Source organism: Oncorhynchus mykiss, chromosome 5 (genome assembly GCF_013265735.2).
Source record: "Oncorhynchus mykiss isolate Arlee chromosome 5, USDA_OmykA_1.1, whole genome shotgun sequence".
In the NCBI taxonomy this organism is placed as follows: Eukaryota; Metazoa; Chordata; class Actinopteri; order Salmoniformes; family Salmonidae; genus Oncorhynchus; species Oncorhynchus mykiss.
In genome coordinates this window covers 93,439,673-93,457,509 of record NC_048569.1, presented here as the reverse complement: position 1 = coordinate 93,457,509, position 17,837 = coordinate 93,439,673, and the positions used below count along the sequence as shown (strand labels likewise).

The window sequence follows — 17,837 nt, the reverse complement described above, 5'->3', positions numbered from 1 at the left end:
CATTGGATAAAAGTAGAGACTCAGAGCTACAAAATGGTATATCATTCACTATAGTTGAGGAACAATAGGAAAGTAATTATGCTTTTAACTTCACTTTTGAGAAAATGGCCCTTGACTGTTTTGGTACTGACTAGATAGTTCTTCTTTGTCTACACCTATTCAGCATAATTCACAACCTCTTAAGCTTTAGCCCCACCCATCTCTTTAAGGATTCACATGTGAGGCCATGTGCTAAACAGAGTGAGTGTGTTTGTGAATTTAATCTGGAGTGCCCGAGTGTAACTCTGGGCGTTCGTAAACTCAAGAGTGTTGTCAGATTGTCCGTTCGTTCAGAGAGCACACTGGATGCTCTGGCCGAAGAGTAGGGTTGATCCGTGCGTTCTTACCGAACAGCAGTCAAGCACCCAACCTAACTGGCTAACATTGGCTAGCTTGCTAGCTACTTCCAGACACAAATGAGAGAAACACCTCACTCTGACCATTTTACTCGCCCTAGCATAGCTGGTTAGGCTGTCTTTTTGTTATCCAGAGTGTTGGTGACTGCAACTGAGCTGCTGGCAACAATTTAATTAAGCTTTTTTTTTGCCAACGTTTACTGACACGTCCATATTCAACGGGTGTTGAGCCTTCGTAAATTAGTCTGTTATTCTGCGCTCTGGCACACTCAGACGAGAGTGCTCTGAAATCAGAGTAGATAATCAAAGCGAATTTACCAGCTACGACAGTTGTCGCAATGACGTCATAAACATTCTATTGAAATATATAACCAGGCAAAAGTTTGGACACCTACTCATTCAAGGGTTTTTCTTCATTTTTACTATTTTCTACTTTGTAGAAAATTGAAAACGGTACAAATAAAGAAAAACCCTTTAATGAGTAGGTGTGTCCAACATTTTCACTGGTACTGCAGTTACTTGCATAGTGGAGTCTTTTGTTTAGACATGTAGCTAGCTAGCTAAACAATTAACCATAATCCCAATTTACAATGTTTCTACCCTGCAGGAATCTGCAGGTAGTTAACCAAACAGGTTCAATGTTAGCTAGCTAACTTTAGGTGATAACTAGCAATGCAAATGGCTCTGAGATACGAATCATATTACTAGCTAGCTAGCTAGCTAGCAATACACTAGCTAGCAATACACTTTATTAGCTAGCTAGCAATACACTTTAACTTGATGACTTTTTGGCAAAATGAGAAACGTGTAATATCTGAAAATGTAGCTAGCTAGACTATCTTACTCATATACATGGATGTACGCTTCTCCCTCTCTGTCACGATTGCCAAGGTTGCCCTTAGTTTGAAGATGTAATCCGGAGATGTAATCCGGAGACAGGTGTTTTATACAACAGTCTTCTGTGTTCTCATTTCGACTGCATTTTGATAAATGAAAAAAAAAAAGTTTACGTTCAAATAGCTCTCCTGTGAAGTAGAGATGCTCGGCATACACCTAGTTTCCTGAAACGAGTCACATATAGTCGTCATGTAGCAGACACTTTTACCCAAGGCGTCTCATACCATTAACATTTACTATCGAGTATTTAGTGATCCTTTATGGCTTAGTTGATAGAGCGTGGCGCTTGCAACGCCAGGATCGTGGGTTAGATTCCCTCTTTGGGCCACCCATACGAAAATGGATGCTCGCATGACTGTAAGTTGCTTTGGATAAAAGTGGTCAATAGGTCAGTCCTCCAATCTGTATTGGGTTGTTTCAGTTACCTAGCATTTTTAGTTCCCTCTTCTACAATATGGCTATTCTCCCACCTCCCTGATTCGCCCGGATCACTCCTGTCCTTAAGCTCTGTTTGTCTCTGTTTCTTGGTCACCAGGTGAGACCCAGTTCCTGAATTTCACCACGGTGCGCACACAGTCGGACAAGATCCTCCTCAAGTGGGAACCCTTCTGGCCGCCAGACTATAGAGACCTACTGGGCTTCATGGTCCTCTACAAAGAGGCGTAAGTATAAAACGATACATGAGTGAGTTATGCTCTTGCCCTGTGGGACAAGGTTACTATCTCCTAGAGATGCCTTGGTCAACTGTAACTGCTGTTATTGTGAAGTGGAAACATCTAGGGGCAACATTGTCTCAGCCGCGAAGTGCTAGGTCATACAATCTCACAGAACGGGTCCCGCCCAGTGCTGAATGCGCGTATCGCGTAAAAATGGTCTGTCCTCGGTTGCAACACTCACTACCGAGCTCCGAGCTGCCTCTGGAAGCAAATTCAGTACAATAACTGCTCATCTGGAGCTTCATTAAATGAGTTTCCATGACCGAGCAGCCGCACACAAGCCTAAACTTACGATGCGCAATGCCTAGCATCAGCTGGAGTGGTGTAAAGCTCACCGCAATTGGTCTCTGGAGCAGTGGAAATGCATTCTCTGGAGTGATGAATCACGCTTCACCATCTTGCGGTCCAATGGCAAATCTTGGTTTGGCAAATTCTATCTGCCCGAATGCATAGTGCCAACTGTAAAGTTTGGCGGGGGAGGAATGGGGCAGTTTTTCATGGTTCGGGCTAGGCCCCTTAGTTCCAGTGATGGGAAATCTTAACGCTACAGCATACAATGACATTCTAGACAATTCTGTACTTCCGACTTTGTGGCCACAGTTTGGGGAAGGCCTTTTCCTGTTTCAGCATGACAATGCCCCCATTCGCAAAGTGAGGTCCATACAGAAATGGTTTGTCAAGATTGGTGTGGAAGACCTTGACTGGCATGCACAGAGCCCTGACCTCAACCCCACCAAACACCTTTGGGATGAATTTGGAACGCCGACTGTGAGCCAGGACTAATCGCCCCAACATCAGTGCACGACCTCACTAATGCTCTTGTGGCTGAATGGAAGCAAGTCCCTGCAGCAATGTTCCACCGTCTAGTAGAAAGCCTGGCCAGGCCTCCTCAGACGATCTCACAGGTGAAGAAGCCAGACGTGGAGGTCCTGGGCTGGCGTGGTTACACGTGGCCTGCGGTTGTCAGGCCGGTTGCATGTACTTCCAAATTCTCTAAAACAACGTGGAAGTGGCTTATGATAGACAAATAAAAATTCTGCAGTCAGTATGCCAATTCCACGCTCCCTCAACTTGAGACATCAGTGGATTTTTATTTTATGTGACAAAACTGCACATTTTAGAGTGGCCTTTTATTGTCTTCAGCACAAGGTGTAATGATCAGGCTGTTTAATCAGCTTCTTGATATGCCACACCTGTCAGGTGGATGGATTATCTTGGCAAGAGAGAAATGCTCACTAACAGGGATGTAAACACATTTGTGCCCAGAATTTGAAAGAAATAAGCTTTTTGGCGTATGGAAATATTTCTGTGATCTTCTATTTCAGCTCATGAAACATGGGACCAACACTTTACGTGTTGTTTATATTTTTGTCCAGTATAATTACAAATAATTAGCATATTGACCACAAGAAGCCCAAACCGATATGCTTGACTAAAACAGTCATTTTAAACTCTGCTTACATTTGGATCACGTGTCTCTCTCTCTTATGTCTGAGAATATTTGGGAACAGATTTCTTCAATTAAAATGACTTGGAGCTGATTTCCTGCTGTTTTAGTTGTTTTTTTATGTCCAACAACAACAACAACTTTTTTTTTTGTTGCTCAGAAGGCTTGGGGGGGGCAATAGCTTGGGGGGCCAATAGCTTGGGGGGGGGCAATAGCTTGGGGGGGGGCAATAGCTTGGGGGGGCCAATAGCTTGGGGGGGGGCAATAGCTTGGGGGGGGTCAATAGCTTGGGGGGGCCAATAGCTTGGGGGGGGGCAATAGCTTGGGGGGGGGGGCAATAGCTTGGGGGGGCCAATAGCTTGGGGGGGGGGGCAATAGCTTGGGGGGGCCAATAGCTTGGTGGGCCAAACCCTGCTGTAAAGTGTCAAAAGTGTTGAATCGAAAGGTGTGTTGTTTAAATTGGAGCTTCCATGACTATTTAGATAGGACAGCAGTCTCTAATGGTGTAGATTAGAGTAGCGGGTGGTAGCCGGCTAGTAACAGTAACAGTCGTATCTCTACTATTAGCATGTCAGTGTCTTTCTGTCCTCTCCATCTCCAGGCCTTATAAGAACGTGACAGAGTTTGATGGCCAGGATGCGTGCGGCTCTAACAGCTGGGTGATAGCTGACGTCGACCCTCCACCCCGGGCCACGGAGGGGAAAGAGCAGGCGGAGCCTGGCTTCCTCATCCATCCTATGAAGCCCTGGACCCAGTATGCCATCATGGTCAAGACCCAGCTCTCCGCCTCAGACGAACACCAGGTCCTCGGGGCCAAGAGCGAAATCATCTACGTCCGCACCAATGCCACCAGTGAGTCACAAACACAGTCCTCCGTCCTTACAACATTCTACTACTGAGTCACAAACACAGTCCTCCGTTCTTACAACATTCTACTACTGAGTCACAAACACAGTCCTCCGTCCTTACAGCATTCTACTACTGAGTCACAAACACAGTCCTCCGTTCTAATATTCTACTACTGAGTCACAAACACAGTCCTCCGTTCTTACAACATTCTACTACTGAGTCACAAACACAGTCCTCCGTTCTTACAACATTCTACTACTGAGTCACAAACACAGTCCTCCGTCCTTACAGCATTCTACTACTGAGTCACAAACACAGTCCTCCGTCCTTACAACATTCTACTACTGAGTCACAAACACAGTCCTCTGTCCTTACAGCATTCTACTACTGAGTCACAAACACAGTCCTCCGTCCTGACAACATTCTACTACTGAGTCACAAACACAGTCCTCCGTCCTTACAGCATTCTACTACTGAGTCACAAACACAGTCCTCCGTCCTTACAGCATTCTACTACTGAGTCACAAACACAGTCCTCCGTCCTGACAACATTCTACTACTGAGTCACAAATACAGTCCTCCGTCCTGACAGCATTCTACTACTGAGTCACAAACAGTCCTCCGTCCTGACAACATTCTACTACTTAGTCACAAACACAGTCCTCCGTCCTTACAGCATTCTACTACTGAGTCACAAACACAGTCCTCCGTTCTAATATTCTACTACTGAGTCACAAACACAGTCCTCCGTTCTTACAACATTCTACTACTGAGTCACAAACACAGTCCTCCGTTCTTACAACATTCTACTACTGAGTCACAAACACAGTCCTCCGTCCTTACAGCATTCTACTACTGAGTCACAAACACAGTCCTCCGTCCTTACAGCATTCTACTACTGAGTCACAAACACAGTCCTCCGTCCTGACAACATTCTACTACTTAGTCACAAACACAGTCCTCCGTCTTGACAACATTCTACTACATTGTTATCTGATAAAATTTCACAAGTATTTTCATCAAGACCATAAACATTTTCACTGACAAAAAAGGTCATCTCTAATGTCGTTGTATATAACCCACATAAAGCAAGGTAGGAGCTTCGGTTTCAATGGAACCATCATTACTGAAAGTACAGACACGTTTACCTAGCGGAGTGTTTGTGTATCGACTAGTCTCAATAGCAAGAGGGGCCACTCCATATCTACATTTAGAAAAATAGCTTTGAATATGGTTGAAACGTACACAGGGTTCTGCCCTGGTCATTTAAGAAGGCCGTCGGTGAGCATTTTGTTACTTTCTGGTTGGTTTATCCGTTGGTACCACTTTCGTTCATTGCTCTCTCTGAAAGTGCTTATTCAAAAGCATTACGGTAATTTCTAGAATACACTCTGTCCGTATCAGTGAGGCGAGCCATGTGAGCGGACTTAAAAAAGGCTTTGACGTGGTGATGTAAATTGAACATATTTGCAGTTGCAACATCACAAGCCCGTTAAAATGACGTGTTTACATAGACGTTCATTTGGCATGCTGCAAAATCTCTGCCAATTTAAAAATATATAAATATATATATTTTTTTTTTTTGTTAAATGCATAGTCACTGGTGATGCCATGGAATTTTCCAGCCCATGTCATTTCGAATAGCAACATTTGACATGTATTTACCCAAACCAAGGTAAAAAATCTGCAGCACTGTTCAAAACACAGTTAACACCAGTATAATTTGTCCCCATACTGCTCCAGCAGACATAATACCAGGTAGCACCGATGAATCAAACCGTTTTGGTGAAACATTTTAAAAGGTTGGCCAACCATGACTTTACTCTTTACAACGATGACACTAAGGGGCACAATTTACATGGTACGCTATGTACTTAACGGACACAATGTAATCCTAGATAACAGACTGTAGAAGCTAGCTGTTATCCACCAATAGGTTCCCCTCCAGCCCCAGTCTGACAACAATCCTTACTCTTAACTCTAGCAGGGTAGCCTAGTGGTTAGAGCATTGGACTAGTAACCGAAAGGTTGCAAGTTCAAATCCCCGAGCTGACAAGGTACAAAATCTGTCGTTCTGCCCCTGAACAGGCAGTTAACCCACTGTTCCTAGGCCGTCATTGAAAATAAGAATTTGTTCTTAACTGACTTGCCTAGTTAAATAAAGGTAAAAAAAAAAAAAAAAATGTTGATCTTGTTGTTAACATTCCTTACTCTTAACTCTAGCAATGTTGATCTTGTTGTTATTTCAGAGCCGTCCGTGCCTCTGGACCCCATCTCCTCATCCAACTCGTCCTCTCAAATCATCCTGAAGTGGAAACCTCCCACGGATCCCAACGGGAACATCACTCACTACCTGGTATACTGTCAGCAGCAGCCCGAGGACAGCGACCTCTACAAGTTCGATTACTGCCAGAAAGGTCAGACCCAGCGGATTGTCATTGTTCACGTGATTATTTCATATTACAGTTTAGGAAAGGATCGATCAATCGTGTCAGATGATCTCATGGGTCTTGTCCGTTGATCCGTTGACCAATGAGAACGGGATTTGCGGGTCATCCCCTATTTTTGGTGCAGATGTGACATTCGGGACCATTGGGATTCCGTTCAACTGTCTTTTGGCTGTCTGTCTGTAGGAATGAAGCTGCCGTCGCGGGCTCCCACCCACCTGGACACCGAAGAGGAACAGAAATGGAACCAAACAGACGAGCCTGGGCCAGGGAGCCGTTGCTGTTCCTGTCCCAAAACGGAGACCCAGCTCAAGAAGGAGGCCGACGAGTCTGAGTACCGCAAGGCCTTTGAGAACTACATCCACAACGAAGTGTTCGAACCTAGGTAGGATAATAGCAGAGTTACACTACACCGATCATCAAAAGTATGTGGACACCTGCTCGTAAAACATCTCATTCCAAAATCATGGGCGTTAATATGGACTTGGTCCACCCCCCCCCTTTGCTGCTATAACAGCTTCCGCTCTTCTGAGAAGGCTTTCCTCTAGATGTTGCAACATTGCTGCGGGGGACTTGCTTCCATTCAGCCACGAGAGCGTTAGTGAGGTCGGGCACGGATGTTGGGCGATTAGGCCTGGCTCGTAGTCGGTGTTCCAATTCATCCCAAAGGTGTTTGATGGAGTTGAGGTCAGGGCTCTGTGCAGGCCAGTCAAGGTCTTCCACACCAATCTCAAGAAACCATTTCTGTATGGACCTCGCTTTGTGCACAGGGGCATTGTCATGCTGAAACAGGAAAGGGCCTTCCCCAAACTGTTGCCACAAAGTTGGAAGCCCAGAATTGTTGAGAATATATGCTGTTACGTTAAGATTTCCCATCACTGGAACTAAGGGGCCAAGCCCGAACCATGAAAAATAGCCCCAGACCATTACTCGTCCTCCACCAAACTTTACAGTTGGCACTATGCATTGGGCAGGTAGCAGGCTCCTGGCATTCACCAAACCCAGATTCGTCCTTTGGACTGCCTGATGGTGAAGCGTGATTCTTCACTTCTGAGAACGCATTTCCACTGCTCCAGAGTCCAATGTCAACAAGCTTTACGCCTCGCCAGCTGATGCTTGGCATTGGTGAGTGGTGAGTTTAGGCTTGTGTGCAGCTGCTCAACCATGGAAACCCATTCCATGAACTTCCCAACGAACAGTTTTTGTGCTGATGTTGCTTCCAGAGGCAGTTTGGAACTCGTTGGCGAGTGTTGCAACCAAGGATGCGCTTCAGAATTCCCGTTCTGTGAGCTTGTGTGGCTTACCACTTCGCAGCTAAGCCGTTGTTGCTCCTAGACGTTGTCACTTCAAATTAACAGCACTTACAGTTGACCAGGGCAGAAATTTTACAAACGGACTTGTTGGAAAGGTGGCATCCTATGGCGGTGCCACGTTGAAAGTCACTGAGCTCTTCAGTAAGGCCATTCTACTGCCAATGTTTTGTCTATGGAGATTGAATGGCAGTGTGCTCGATTTTATACACCTGTCAGCAAAGGATGTGGCTGAAATAGCCAAATCCACTCATTTCACGGGGTGTCCACATACTTTTGTGTATGGAGTGTATGATTTTAGCAGAGTTACATCCACAAACTGTTGAGATCAGGTATGAGAACAGTAGAGAGGCCTTCATAACATTAGTGTTGAGATCAGGTATGAGAACAGGAGATAGGCCTTCATAACATTAGTGTTGAGATCAGGTATGAGAACAGGAGAGAGACCTTCATAACATTAGTGTTGAGATCAGGTATGAGAACAGGAGAGATACCTTCATAACATACTGTTATAACATAACATAACATAACATAACATAACATAGAACAGTAGTAGCGTCACAGTTTGGCGTTGTAGTAAAGGCATCACAGTCGTCTATACCTCCAGAAATTACCCCAAAGCTCAGGGAACCCTGCCTGAAACTGAGGACTATTGACTAGTGTACGCTCCTAACAAGGCTATTCAGTTAATATACAGTGGGGCAAAAAAGTATTTAGTCAGCCACCAATTGTGCAAGTTCTCCCACTTAAAAAGATGAGAGGCCTGTAATTTTCATCATAGGTACACTTCAACTATGACAGACAAAATGAGAAAAAAAATCCAGAAAATCACATTGTAGGATTTTTTATGAATTTATTTGCAAATTATGGTGGAAAATAAGTATTTGGTCACCTACAAACAAGCAAGATTTCTGTCTCTCACAGACGTGTAACTTCTTCTTTAAGAGGCTCCTCTGTCCTCCACTACCTGTATTAATGGCACCTGTTTGAACTTGTTATCAGTATAAAAGACACCTGTCCACAACCTCAAACAGTCACACTCCAAACTCCACTATGGCCAAGACCAAAGAGCTGTCAAAGGACACCTGAAACAAAATTGTAGACCTGCACCAGGCTGGGAAGACTGAATCTGCAATAGGTAAGCAGCTTGGTTTGAAGAAATCAACTGTGGGAGCAATTATTAGGAAATGGAAGACATACAAGACCACTGATAATCTCCCTCGATCTGGGGCTCCACGCAAGATCTCACCCCGTGGGGTCAAAATGATGAGAGCTGGGACCAAAGTAACAAAGCCTACCATCAGTAACACACTACGCCGCCAGGGACTCAAATCCTGCAGTGCCAGACGTGTCCCCCTGCTTAAGCCAGTACATGTCCAGGCGCGTCTGAAGTTCACTAGAGAGCGTTTGGATGATCCAGAAGAAGATTGGGAGAATGTCATATGGTCAGATGAAACCAAAATATAACTTTTTGGTAAAAACTCAACTCATCGTGTTTGGAGGACAAAGAATGCTGAGTTGCATCCAAAGAACACCATACCTACTGTGAAGCATGGGGGTGGAAACATCATGCTTTGGGGCTGTTTTTCTGCAAAGGGACCAGGACGACTGATCCGTGTAAAGGAAGGAAAGAATGGGGCCATGTATCGTGAGATTTTGAGTGAAAACCTCCTTCCATCAGCAAGGGCATTGAAGATAAAACGTGGCTGGGTCTTTCAGCATGACAATGATCCCAAACACACCGCCCGGGCAACGAAGGAGTGGCTTCGTAAGAAGCATTTCAAGGGTCTGGAGTGGCCTAGCCAGTCTCCAGATCTCAACCCCATAGAAAATCTTTGGAGGGAGTTGAAAATCTGTGTTGCCCAGCAACAGCCCCAAAACATCACTGCTCTAGAGGAGATCTGCATGGAGGAATGGGCCAAAATACCAGCAACAGTGTGTGAAAACCTTGTGAAGACTTACAGAAAACATTTGACCTCTGTCATTGCCAACAAAGGGTATATAACAAAGTATTGAGATAAACTTTTGTTTTTGACCAAATACTTATTTTCCACCATAATTTGCAAATAAATTCATTATATCCTACAATGTGATTGTCTGGATTTTTTTCCCTCATTTTGTCTGTCATAGTTGAAGTGTACCTATGATGAAAATTACAGGCCCCTCTCATCTTTTTAAGTGGGAGAACTTGCACAATTGGTGGCTGACTAAATACTTTTTTGCCCCACTGTAAGTGAAGTATAGACAGTCTGATGGCAGGTAGGCCCTGAACACAGCTGATCTCTCATTCCTCCAGAACAACACCTGCTGTAAGCAACTCTTCTGACAATGGGTAAGCCAATGGCGTTCAAGTGCTGGTGTTAATGCCCAGCCCCTCCTCACCTTGTCAGCCAATCAGAACACAACAACCAGCAGCTCTATGTCAGTGGTGGAATGCGTAATTTGATGCACTAATTCGTTGGGGGGGGGGGGGGGGGGGGGTGGTGACGAAACTAGCTCGCCCCCCCACCACCTCTCTGTGCTTCCAATCCTGTGTTTGTGTGTTAATTCACAACTATCAATGTTATCGCCTTGGTGGAGAGCTCTGGGAAAATGTCTTTCCCTCTGTGTGACAATTGAAATGCCTGCTCAACCCAAGCATGATGATGGAGCGTCAGCGCTGTGAAGAAGACCGTGGTTTAATTAGTAAAAGCCTCTATGAGTTCTGTTCCCCTTCTGATCGTAATTCCAGGAATATGTGAGAAGAGATGAATTGTGTAGCGTTCTGTTGCGTCGGCGCCAGAGGCTCTTTGGCAGGTGGACCAGCAGGCAGAGCTGGCTTTCAGACGCGCTGTTGACAGGCCCCTGGGCTGACACACACCCTCCCCGTTTAAGGCATGTGCATAGATGCTGAGATGAGTCATGGGAAATCACTATCTGAGTCGGTCTCATCTGCTTTGCCGAGGTTTCAAGCGGTGTGGTCCGGCCTTGGCTCTTCTGCTTTAACTCTCCAGTCACAAGAGATGTTATCGTTTCTACTACAGCCGAGCTGTAATTTAGTAGCTAGCTGGTGGGGTGGGGTGGAGGGGGGGGAATTACAGTGTCTGGGCCCTGAGTGGTCTGTTGCTGTTATTCACACAGTCACAGGAACACTGTGCTCCGTCCCTCCCTCAGGCTAGGGGCCCCGCGCTCCCTTTGTTTGGCCCTGGATGTGTGTGTGTGTTCTAGCGTGCTATCAAGCTAGCCCCAACCCTGTGTGACGTGTGTGTCCCTGTTAACGCTCTGTTCCGGAACCCAGCTGCAGAGGGGGAAGGGGGTCGGGGGTTGTCTGGTGCCCCCATCCACCCCCCCCTTTCCCATGGGAGTGATTATTGTACCCATTACCATCCGTTCATGCAGACTGCCGCCCTGCCGTTTTAGACTGCTACACACATACTGTTCAGACCTCCACACATAAACTAACACGATTTAGATCTACACACACACACACACACACACACACACACACACACACACACACACACACAGTTGAGACCTCAGCTGGGGTTTAATCCTGAGTCTGAGTGGAAGACATGGTAATTATGGTATAGGAAGTGAACAAGGAGATCAGACTGACAACAGGACCAGACTACTCCTACTTCCCCCCCTTCCCTCTAAACCTTACTGGTGTGGCGATGTCCGGCAGAGTGAGACAGACAGTAGAGTGAATATATATATATATATATATATATATGTATATGTATGCATGTATGTATGTATATATATGACGCTTTTATCCAAAGTGGCATCCATTTTGTGTATGTGTGGTCCTGGGAATTGAATCCACTGTCCCAGTGTTGCAAGCACCATGCTCTACTGACTGAGCTTACAGAGGACCACGTGAATGGATAGACTGTTTGTGACCCACCGTGACCCAGTACTGACCTGGTTCAGACCTGGCTAGTTCTGTTCTGATGCCATTTTGGGAGGTCTGTTGTTCTACTGACTGTCTGTATTTATCTGGTAGTGTAGTGACATGGCCAACATGGGGGAGTGTGTTCAGTGGTGCTGTCTGTCTGTCAGCGGCGCTGTCTGTCTGTCAGCAGCTCTGTCGGCGGCGCTGTCTGTCTGTCGGCGGCGCTGTCTGTCTGTCGCCGCTGTCTGTCGGTGGCGCTGTCTGTCGGCGGTGCTGTCTGTCAGTCAGTGGTGATATCTTTCAGTCTGTCCATCTGTCTGTCGGTGGTGCTGTTAGTGGTGCTGTCTATCCGCCTGTCTGTGGTGCTGTCTGTCTGTGGTGCTGTCTGTCTGTAAGTGGTGCTGTCTTTCAGTCTGTCCATCTGTCTGTCTGTGGTGCTGTCTGTCAGTGGTGCTGCCTGTATGGCTGTCTGTCTGGTGCTGTCTGTCTGGTGCTGTCTGTCTGGTGCTGTCTGTCTGGTGCTGTCTGTCTGGTGCTCTCTGTCAGTGGTGCTGTCTGTCTGTGGTGCTGTGTCTGTCTGTCTGGTTCTATATGTCTGTCAGTGGTGCTGTCTTTCAGTCTGTCCATCTGTCTGTCTGTGGTGCTGTCTGTCTGTGGTGCTGTCTGTCTGTGGTGCTGTCTGTCTGTCTGTGCTGTCTGTCTGTCTGTGGGGCCCTCCTGAATGTCTGTCTGTGGTGCTGTGTATGTCTGTGGTGCAGTCTGTCTGTCTGTGGTGCTCTCTGTGTCTGTGGTGCTCTCTGTGTCTGTGGTGCTATATGTCTGTCAGTGGTGCCATCTTTCAGTCTGTCCATCTGTCTGTGGTGCTGTCTGTCTGTCTGTCTGTGGTGCTATCTTTCAATCTGTCCGTCTGTCTGTCTCATTGGTGCTGTCCGTCTGGTGCTGGCTGGCTGTCTGTCTGTGGAGCCCTCTCTGTCTGACCGTCCATCTCTTGTCCGTGGTGCAGTCTCTGTCCGTCTGTCAGTCTGTCCATTGGTGCAGACTGTCTGTCGGGTTGTGTCTGTCTGTGGGGGCTGTCTCTCTCTGCCTGTCTGTTTGTCTGTGGTGCTGTCTGTATCAATGCATCACCCCCACACTGTCACAGCCAGTGTTCTGAAGACTCACTGTGACATCATAACTGTGTGCTCAGCCAGGCAGCCAGCGTTCTGAAGACTCACTGTGACATCATAACTGTGTGCTCAGCCAGGCAGCCAGCATTCTGAAGGCTCACTGTGACATCATAACTGTGGGCTCAGCCCACTCACGGTGACAGATGGATAAAGTCACTCTATGCTGATGTCACCCTGCCTGCTGAGGAAGAAGTTGCCTCAGTCGAACCACGTGATCTGATCAAGCATCAGATTACCATCCCAAAATGTGAACCTCAACTATTAGGAAGATAAGAAAATAAAAAGCTGATTTTTGGGCCCAGGGGGAAGTTGGAACTTCCTTCAACTCTCTGTAGTAGTAGGGTCATACTTGCTTGTTTATCAGGATCCCCATTTAGCTTTTATAGAAGAAGCAGCTACTCTTCCTGGGGTTCTACATAAACACAGGACATGACAAGTAACTAAGCACTTGATACACTGATAGACAAGAACAGTCACACAAATCAAAAATATAACGATGTACAAACAATACAACTAAACTGTAGCTGCCATAGAAATAGATGTATTTTTATATGGTTTCTCCTCTTATCAGCCACAACCTGTTCTGTTCTCAACACTGCTCAGTCTGTAGTCAACTCAAACTTAAACAAACTTAGTTGACTGGCTGGCTGCTAGGCTAGCAGAAGACTCTGTGGCTCCATCTGTTGGTGATGAGTGTAACTGCAGCCTTTCCACCTGGCTGACTGTGGATGAGAACCTTACAATGAAATGCTGAATACAACAGGTGTAGTAGACCTTACAGTGAAATTCTGAATACAACAGGTGTAGGTAGACCTTACAGTGAAATGCTGAATACAACAGGTGTAGTAGACCTTACAATGAAATGCTGAATACAACAGGTGTAGTAGACCTTACAATGAAATGCTGAATACAACAGGTGTAGGTAGACCTTACAGTGAAATGCTGAATACAACAGGTGTAGTAGACCTTACAGTGAAATGCTGAATACAACAGGTGTAGTAGACCTTACAGTGAAATGGTGAATACAACAGGTGTAGTAGACCTTACAGTGAAATGCTGAATACAACAGGTGTAGGTAGACCTTACAGTGAAATGCTGAATACAACAGGTGTAGGTAGACCTTACAGTGAAATGCTGAATACAACAGGTGTAGTAGACCTTACAGTGAAATGCTGAATACAACAGGTGTAGTAGACCTTACAGTGAAATGCTGAATACAACAGGTGTAGTAGACCTTACAGTGAAATGCTGAATACAACAGGTGTAGTAGACCTTACAGTGAAATGCTGAATACAACAGGTGTTGTAGACCTTACAGTGAAATGCTGAATACAACAGGTGTAGTAGACCTTACAGTGAAATGCTGAATACAACAGGTGTAGTAGACCTTACAGTGAAATGCTGAATACAACAGGTGTAGTAGACCTTACAGTGAAATGCTGAATACAACAGGTGTTGTAGACCTTACAGTGAAATGCTGAATACAACAGGTGTAGGTAGACCTTACAGTGAAATGCTGAATACAACAGGTGTAGTAGACCTTACAATGAAATGCTGAATACAACAGGTGTAGTAGACCTTACAATGAAATGCTGAATACAACAGGTGTAGTAGACCTTACAGTGAAATGCTGAATACAACAGGTGTAGTAGACCTCACAGTGAAATGCTGAATACAACAGGTGTAGTAGACCTCACAGTGAAATGCTGAATACAACAGGTGTTGTAGACCTTACAGTGAAATGCTTACTTACGAGCCCCTAACCAACAATGCAGTTTTTTAAATGGATTAGAATTAAAGTAATTAAAGCAGCAGTAAAATAATAATGAGACTATATACAGGGGGTACCGGTACAGAGTCAATGTGGAGACTATATACAGGGGGTACCGGTACAGAGTCAATGTGGAGGCTATATACAGGGGGTACCGGTACAGAGTCAATGTGGAGACTATATACAGGGGGTACCGGTACAGAGTCAATGTGGAGGCTATATATACAGGGGATACCGGTACAGAGTCAATGTGGAGACTATATACAGGGGGTACCGGTACAGAGTCAATGTGGAGGCTGTATACAGGGGATACCGGTACAGAGTCAATGTGGAGACTATATACAGGGGGTACCGGTACAGAGTCAATGTGGAGGCTATATATACAGGGGGTACCGGTACAGAGTCAATGTGGAGGTTATATACAGGGGGTACCGGTACAGAGTCAATGTGGAGACTATATACAGGGGGTACTGGTACAGAGTCAATGTGGAGGCTATATACAGGGGGTACCGGTACAGAGTCAATGTGGAGACTATATACAGGGGGTACCGGTACAGAGTCAATGTGGAGGCTATATACAGGGGGTACCGGTACAGAGTATTACGGTACAGAGTCAATGTGGAGGCTATATACAGGGTATTACGGTACAGAGTCAATGTGGAGGCTATATACAGGGTGTACCGGTACAGAGTCAATGTGGAGACTATATACAGGGGGTACTGGTACAGAGTCAATGTGGAGGCTATATACAGGGGGTACCGGTACAGAGTCAATGTGGAGGCTAAATACAGGTGGTACCGGTACAGAGTCAATGTGGAGGCTACATACAGGTGGTACCAGTACAGAGTCAATGTGGAGGCTATATACAGGGGGTACTGGTACAGAGTCAATTTGGAGGCTATATACAGGGTGTACCGGTACAGAGTCAATGTGGAGGCTATATACAGGGGGTACTGGTACAGAGTCAATGTGGAGGCTATATACAGGGGGTACCGGTACAGAGTCAATGTGGAGGCTATATACAGGGTGTACCGGTACAGAGTCAATGTTGAGGCTATATACAGGGGGTACTGGTACAGAGTCAATGTGGAGGCTATATACAGGGGGTACCGGTACAGAGTCAATGTGGAGGCTATATACAGGGTGTACCGGTACAGAGTCAATGTGGAGGCTATATACAGGGGGTACTGGTACAGAGTCAATGTGGAGGCTATATACAGGGGGTACCGGTACAGAGTCAATGTGGAGGCTAAATACAGGTGGTACCGGTACAGAGTCAATGTGGAGGCTATATACAGGGGGTACCGGTACAGAGTCAATGTGGAGGCTATATACAGGGGGGTACCGGTACAGAGTCAATGTGGAGGCTATATACAAGGGGGGGTTCCGGTACAGAGTCAGTGTGGAGACTATATACAGGGGGTACCGGTACAGAGTCAATGTGGAGGCTATATACAGGGGGTACTGGTACAGAGTCAATGTGGAGGCTATATACAGGGGGTACCGGTACAGAGTCAATGTGGAGGCTAAATACAGGTGGTACCGGTACAGAGTCAATGTGGAGGCTATATACAGGGGGTACCGGTACAGAGTCAATGTGGAGGCTATATACAAGGGGGGGTTCCGGTACAGAGTCAGTGTGTGGTAGGCACTGGTTAGTTGAGGTAATATGTACATGTAGGTAGAGTTATTAAGTAACTATGAATAGATGATAACAACAGAGAGTAGCAGTGGTGTAAAAGAGGGGGGGGGCGCAATGCAAATAGTCTGGGTAGCAATTTGATTAGGCGTTCAGGAGTCTTATGGCTTGGGGGTAGAAGCTGTTTAGAAGCCTCTTGGACCTAGACTTGGCGCTCCGAGTCAGTAGATTGGTGTTGTAAAAGTCAGGCTTAAGTTAAAGGACCTTGTGACCAGAGGACAAGACTACTTACTATAGACTCTTAACTCGCAACGCCTCTTTCTCTCTTCACCTAACCTTGCATGGAGAAGAGTAGGTCAATTCATGACAATTGGTCAAACACTTTTTGATTTAGGTGCTGTGTTGGGTTGTTAAAATGGGCTTTCTAGGTTGGAGAAACCAACGTGGAGCTTCAGCAGAGGTCTGTATGGTAGGTAGGTTAGTCCCATAGGACAACCAGGTCTTTGATTATTGTGAAAGTTATCAATGACTTTCCTTCTGCTTAGAACTGTTTTAGTCTTCGCTCTTTGTTTCCTGTGTAACACGCCTCATCTCCCCTGGCCTTTTCTTCTTCAGACCGTCTCGTCGACGCCGCTCAGTGGGTGTGGCCAACGCCACCCTGCCTCGCTTCCTGACCACTCCCCCCACCCTGCCCAACGCGTCGACCACGCCCAGCCCAGAGGGCGAGGGGGCGGAGGGCTCCAAGGTGACACTTGTGGTGTTCGCCAAGGAGTCAACCGTCATCTCCAACCTGCGCCACTTCACCAGCTACCAGATAGAGATCCATGGTTGTAACCACCCCTCGGACTCACAACGCTGCAGCATGGCCACTTACGTCAGCGCGCGCACCATGCCCGAGGGTAAGGCAGTACACACTAACAGACTACAGCATGCCCGAGGGTAAGGCAGTACACAGTAACAGACTACAGCATGCCCGAGGGTAAGGCAGTACACACTAACAGACTACAGCATGCCCGAGGGTAAGGCTGTACACAGTAACAGACTACAGCATGCCCGAGGGTAAGGCTGTACACAGTCGCACACAGTAACAGACTACAGCATGCCCGAGGGTAAGGCAGTACACAGTCGCACACAGTAACAGACTACAGCATGCCCGAGGGTAAGGCTGTACACAGTCGCACACAGTAACAGACTACAGCATGCCCGAGGGTAAGGCTGTACACAGTCACACACAGTAACAGACTACAGCATGCCCGAGGGTAAGGCAGTACACAGGAACAGACTACAGCATACCCGAGGGTAAGGCTGTACACAGTCGCACACACTA

The 17,837-nt window shown here is 46.3% G+C and overlaps 1 protein-coding gene across 2 annotated transcripts in view; it reads left to right on the top strand.

Moving 5' to 3' along the window:
• The window catches only part of insrb (insulin receptor b), a 182,239-nt gene that overhangs the window by 154,930 nt on the left and 9,472 nt on the right, over positions 1-17,837 (top strand). The window contains exons 7-12 of one of the 2 annotated variants that reach the window (XM_036978848.1): positions 1,828-1,954; positions 4,057-4,307; positions 6,554-6,721; positions 6,938-7,136; positions 10,358-10,393; positions 17,126-17,409. In XM_036978848.1, coding sequence (XP_036834743.1) covers positions 1,828-1,954; positions 4,057-4,307; positions 6,554-6,721; positions 6,938-7,136; positions 10,358-10,393; positions 17,126-17,409 — 1,065 coding nt within the window. The remainder of the gene's footprint in view (positions 1-1,827; positions 1,955-4,056; positions 4,308-6,553; positions 6,722-6,937; positions 7,137-10,357; positions 10,394-17,125; positions 17,410-17,837) is intronic. The other variant, XM_036978849.1, reaches the window with a different exon arrangement.